General features: G+C 39.3%; 1 protein-coding gene across 2 annotated transcripts; it reads left to right on the top strand.

The window, feature by feature from the left end:
* Nucleotides 1–244: 244 nt before the first annotated feature.
* Nucleotides 245–3021, top strand: ACTBL2 (actin, beta-like 2). 2 transcript variants are annotated; one of them, XM_012655276.1, is made up of 2 exons: nt 345–473; nt 600–1475. In XM_012655276.1, the coding sequence occupies exons 1-2, from the start codon at nt 345–347 to the stop codon at nt 1473–1475; spliced, it is 1005 nt and encodes a 334-aa protein (XP_012510730.1). The 2 variants fall into 2 exon arrangements, with proteins under 2 accessions (XP_012510729.1, XP_012510730.1); XM_012655275.1 differs by having other exon boundaries at nt 245–3021.
* The last annotated feature ends 2629 nt before the right edge of the window (nt 3022–5650 follow it).

Here is a 5650-nt window from a genome sequence, read left to right as displayed (position 1 = left end):
TCATCATAGTTATCTGGAGAGCTCACCAGGTAGGCTGGCAGCCGTGTGTGGGTTGCCTAATTACAGTAACCTGAGATGTCTTTATGGAGGGAAGTCTAATGATTGATATAATCATCATCACCATGATTAATACCTCAAAGGTGACCACACCCAGCAATGCTGGGAACTGGTGGGATAGGAAATGGGTGTGGCCAATGTGTTCCTTTAAATATCTGGGGTGCTGGCGCAGGCTCCCCTCTCTGAAGGCAGTTCTGGGGTGTTTTAGGTCTGTTCCTTCTCTCTCTTGCACACTATACTCTACACTTGACTTCTGTTCACCCATTTGGAAGGTTCCAGCTGGCACCATGACTGATGATGAGCTGTCTGCCTTGGTAGTGGATAATGGGTCAGGGATGTGCAAAGCAGGCTTTGGCGGTGACGACGCCCCCCGGGCTGTGTTCCCCTCCATGATAGGGCGTCCCCGACACCAGGGGGTTATGGTAGGCATGGGCCAGAAGGACTGCTATGTGGGGGATGAGGCTCAGAGCAAGAGAGGCATCCTGACCCTGAAGTATCCTATTGAGCATGGAGTAGTCACCAATTGGGACGACATGGAGAAGATCTGGTATCACACTTTCTACAATGAGCTCCGCGTGGCACCAGACGATCATCCCATCCTCCTCACCGAGGCACCCCTGAACCCCAAGATCAACCGGGAAAAGATGACCCAGATCATGTTTGAGGCCTTCAACGCACCTGCCATGTATGTGGCTATCCAGGCCGTGCTGTCCCTCTATGCCTCGGGACGGACCACGGGCATCGTGATGGACTCTGGGGACGGGGTCACTCACACTGTGCCCATCTACGAAGGCTATGCCCTGCCTCATGCCATTCTACGTCTGGATCTGGCAGGCAGAGACTTGACTGATTACCTCATGAAGATCCTGACAGAGCGAGGCTATAACTTCACCACCACAGCTGAGCGGGAGATTGTGCGCGACGTCAAAGAGAAGCTGTGCTACGTGGCCCTGGACTTTGAGCAGGAGATGGTCAGTGCAGCTGCGTCTTCCTCACTTGAAAGAAGCTATGAGCTTCCCGATGGGCAGGTGATCACCATCGGGAATGAACGCTTCCGCTGCCCTGAAGCTATTTTCCAGCCTTCCTTGCTGGGCATCGAGTCCAGTGGGATCCATGAAGCAACCTTCAACTCTATCATGAAGTGTGATGTGGACATTCGCAAGGATCTATACGCCAACACCGTCTTGTCTGGAGGCAGCACCATGTACCCAGGCATTGCTGACCGCATGCAGAAGGAAATCATAACGCTGGCACCCAGCACCATGAAAGTCAAAATCATATCTCCGCCAGAGCGGAAGTATTCCGTTTGGATTGGGGGCTCCATCCTGGCCAGCCTGTCCACGTTCCAGCAGATGTGGATCAGTAAGCAGGAATACGACGAGGCTGGTCCTCCCATCGTTCACAGAAAGTGTTTTTAAATGGGCTTCCGTCTTAATGGGTTTACATTTTCCCTTTTCCTGGGTCACAGTGATGGTACTGCTTTTATCTGCTTTCAACAGGACCAAGGTAAATAGTTCACTCTAACTAGTGCCTAAACCAGCAAACCCATCTGTCCATCCAAGTATCCTGGGCTCTTGCCCCACTAACCACATCTTGATCTCTATCAACTGAAGGTGAATTCTAATACCATATTCTATTCTTTTCACCTATACAGTTCAAAGAAAAGTAGTCCTGCTTAAATTAAAATAAGTGGCAAGGAGTAAAATCATGAGAAATGTCATATCAGAATGGATAACTAGAATTTCCAGGCTTTACAACCTAGTTCTTACCAAGATGTTTAACAATAATAGGCTGTACAAACCTGTAACAAAATGTGTATTCCTTTAGTGACCGTGTCTTATTTAAGTATTTGTGTTTTGTTTACTTCTTTGTATGAAGACACTGAATTATATAGGTCAATAATATTCATGTATACATAAGCACCAGAGAAATAAAATATTACATCATAAAATATACTGCTCTTTTTGGTCATCTGAACAGTTGATGTGAATTTCTTTGCTTGCCAACAGTCACCATTTCAGTGGCTGCATATTTTAATTCTTTCCCTTATTAAATAAGCATAATGAAAAATCCACCATTCCATTTATGTTGTTTATAAATCAACTAAATTTTCAGCTCTAGAGTGGAGGTTTGCTGGTCAAACACATATTTTAATATCTTACTTATTGAACCTCATTATACTTGTAAAACAGCAAAACTACAAATAATGCCTAATTTTTAAGAGATATTATAATATCAAATTAATGTAATTATGCTACAGTTTGACAAAGTTAGTTTTATTTCTATTTCTTAGCATAATAACACGCCTTGAATAATTTCTGTAGACCACGACTTTGGATATTTCTCTTATACGAGGATTTCACTGTAGGAAAACATAGCTGCAGCATCTTTGTTAACTATAAATTTTAGTACCAGTATAGTAATCTCAATTTCATTCCTAGAAAGATTTTACAATAATTCTTCTTTATTATGTCCAGTCACTAGCAATACTTCTTTATGCAGAGAGTCACTAAGATACCAACATTTTAGAAAATATCAGTGTATCTTCCTATAATGTCTAAAATTTTGTAATGAATCCAATGGTGATTTGCCAACCAATTTTAAGTATTAGTACATTTTTTTCCATCTATGCTATGATTATTTGTATTTTTCAGGATAACTTCTGAAAATTTAAAATATTTATTTGGATTGCTTATTAAGGCATTATCAGGGTCTCAGGAGGGAGGAATCTCTTCTCTTTTCCTCTTAGTTGGGAAACCTATACTTGTATTTTAAATCTCTAAACTGCAATCTTTAAGTATTTTTTGCTTAACATAACACTTCTCAAATAATTTGATTATTTTTTATTTCCTTTATCTGACAATATAATTTTTAAAATGCATTTAACCAAAATTAGCCTCCATAGGTACTTTATTTTATAAGATTTGGAGTCTCCTTTCACAAAATTAAAATTGATTCATAATTACATACTTGGATTTCCTGTTATTTCCCCTCAATCTTTCCCTTAGAACTGGAGAATGATCCAGAGAAGATCATTTCTTATATGTGTGATCTATTCATCTGTATATTACAATCTTGTACATGGTACATTTGACCATGTAAACATTAAAAGGCAAATTTTAAAAAAGAAAGATAGCTTGTCAGATAAGATTACAGATTCCTCATAATCTCAATTAAAAACTTGGGGTTTAGTGGACGAACTGGTCCTCAGGTAATTACTAGGCAGAGATAATGGCAATAATAATAATAATAATAATATCTTGGATTTATATGCTGCAATGCTTTTCATTTACCGAGTGAGTAGTTCTCACAAACATTCTGACCTACATTCTGAATTACCAGAAAAAAATACATCTCCCCACCCACAGAAAATTTATGGGACAGGTAAGGTGAACTTCCAAGAGAGTGAGCTATAGAACCCTGCAACATCAGGTAAAAATATGAATCCCATAACACAAACAGAAATTTAAACCTAGGGTCTTTGGATATTTACCCATTTATCAACATTGGCTGACTGATGGATGAGTTTAATGAGGAAATAGCCCATCTCACAACTTTATATTCTAGAACTAAGGCCATATATTTAGGTAACACAATTGGCACGTTTCTCGCCAGTGGTTCACAAGTCTGGCTCATCAACAAATTACTTGAAGAACTTTATATAAATATAGATGCCCTGGCCCTGGACTCAGAAATTCTGGTTCAGTAGGTCTAGGATGAGGACTAAGAATCCAAGTGTGCAACCAACTAGAGAAATCACTGCTCTGAAGAACTCAAAGCCTAGAGCACGTTACAGACTCCAAGGACAGGAAAGGACTCTGGCATTTGCCCCAGCCATCTTCTTCCTAAGATAGGACAGCCTTCTCAAGTGAATTTCATCCATTACAGGTGATTTTCACTCTCCCTCATTCATGCATCCTGAGTAACAATCTAAGGCTGGGGCTGCACCACAATCCTCTACAAACTGTTATTTCCCAATCATAGTTAATATTTTTCTGAAAACATACTTGACCAAAAGCCAATTCCTACACTCTTCTTCCCCAACATATAGATGTGCTTATTTTTCAATAGTGAAATAAAGTAGTCCTAGGATACAGGTTGTACTATATCCTAGATACACAATTCATAGTTCTGTCATACAGAAGGGCCTGGATATGAGTCTTGCCTTTTCCAGACAATCAAAGGATAATCCTATGGGTGACAAGGACTTTATCACATTTACTCACTCATTTCACAACTGTTAATTCAACATCTTATGCCAGGATGTATTAGAGAAGTGTTTCAAGGGCCTTGGGGAATTTATAATCCAGTAGTAGAGAAAATTATGTACAGTGGAGAGCAGCATAACCTAAGAGTGGTTCACAGACTAAAAACAGTAAAAGGTTGTATGATAATTCAAGCAGGATATTTCAAACGCAAGGTGATCAAAGAAGGGTTCACAGAGTAGATGGAGTCACTTATTTAAGTCTTAAAGCACACACAAGTTGTATTGAACATAAAACCTTTTCTTAGATGTCTCAGGCACCATTATGATCAATATTTATTGGGGTTGGTGGGGTAGTTAATTCTTCTTTCGAATATTGGCTTTGGACCCTACCCAAAGCTATAAAAAAAAATGTGAAAAAATATACAACTTTTAAGGCTCAGTTCAAATGTCATCTTTTCTATGGAGCCTTTTCTAGTCTTCCCTCCCCACTTTCCAATGAAAAAGTGACAAACTCCTCCTTTCTGATCCTACTGTATTGTTTTTGTTTTTGTTTTTATTTCAGAGTATTACAGGGGTGAAAATGTTTTGGTTACATAAATTGCTTTTGTAACACTTGAGTCAAAGTTATAAGTGTGCCCATCACCCAGATAATGTGCATTGTCCCCATTAGATGTGAATTTACCCATCCCCTCCTCCCCCCTCCCATCTTCTTGATTTCTGATGAATGTTATTTCCATAAGAGCACATAAGCATTAATCAATTAGTTCCAATTTAATAGTGAGTACATGCAGTGTTTGTTTTTCCATTCTTGTTATACTTCACTTAAAAGAATGGTCTCCAGCTCCATCCAGGTTAATACAAGAGATATTAGCTCACCATTTTTTATGGCTGAGTAGTACTCCATGGTATACATATACCACATTTTATTAATCCACTCATGTGTTGATGGGAACTTGGGTTGTTTCCACATCTTTGCAATTGTGAATTGTGCTGCTATAAACATTCGAGTGCAGGTGTCTTTTTTACAGAATGTCTTTTTTTCCTTTGGGTAAATAACCAGTAGTGGGATTACTGGATCAAATGGTAGTTCTACTTTTTAGTTCTTTAAGGAATTTCTATTCTACTTTCCATATAGGTTATTCTAGTTTGCAGTCCCACCAACAGTAGATGAATGTTCCTGTCTCTCTGCATCCAAGCCAGCATTTGTTGTTTTCACATGCATATATTAATAGCATCATAAACACATCATAAACCTACTTTATTGTTTACATGCATATAACATCATAAACACATCACAAACATGTGTCCACACTGCCCACCTTCACACCACCAATAAGCACCCAGAGGACAGAGACAGGAACAGTATTTATCCAGCTTTGAATCTTC

This window comes from Propithecus coquereli, unplaced genomic scaffold (assembly GCF_000956105.1).
Source record: "Propithecus coquereli isolate 6110/MARCELLA unplaced genomic scaffold, Pcoq_1.0 Scaffold47, whole genome shotgun sequence".
Taxonomy (NCBI): Eukaryota; Metazoa; Chordata; class Mammalia; order Primates; family Indriidae; genus Propithecus; species Propithecus coquereli.
The sequence above is the reverse complement of the archived record's forward strand: the minus strand, read 5'-3'. Positions and strand labels throughout refer to the sequence as shown.

Coding starts and splice junctions, on each gene's coding strand:
- ACTBL2 (XM_012655275.1), top strand. CDS start 345: ATGACTGATGATGAGCTGTCTGCCTTGGTAGTGGATAATGGGTCAGGG.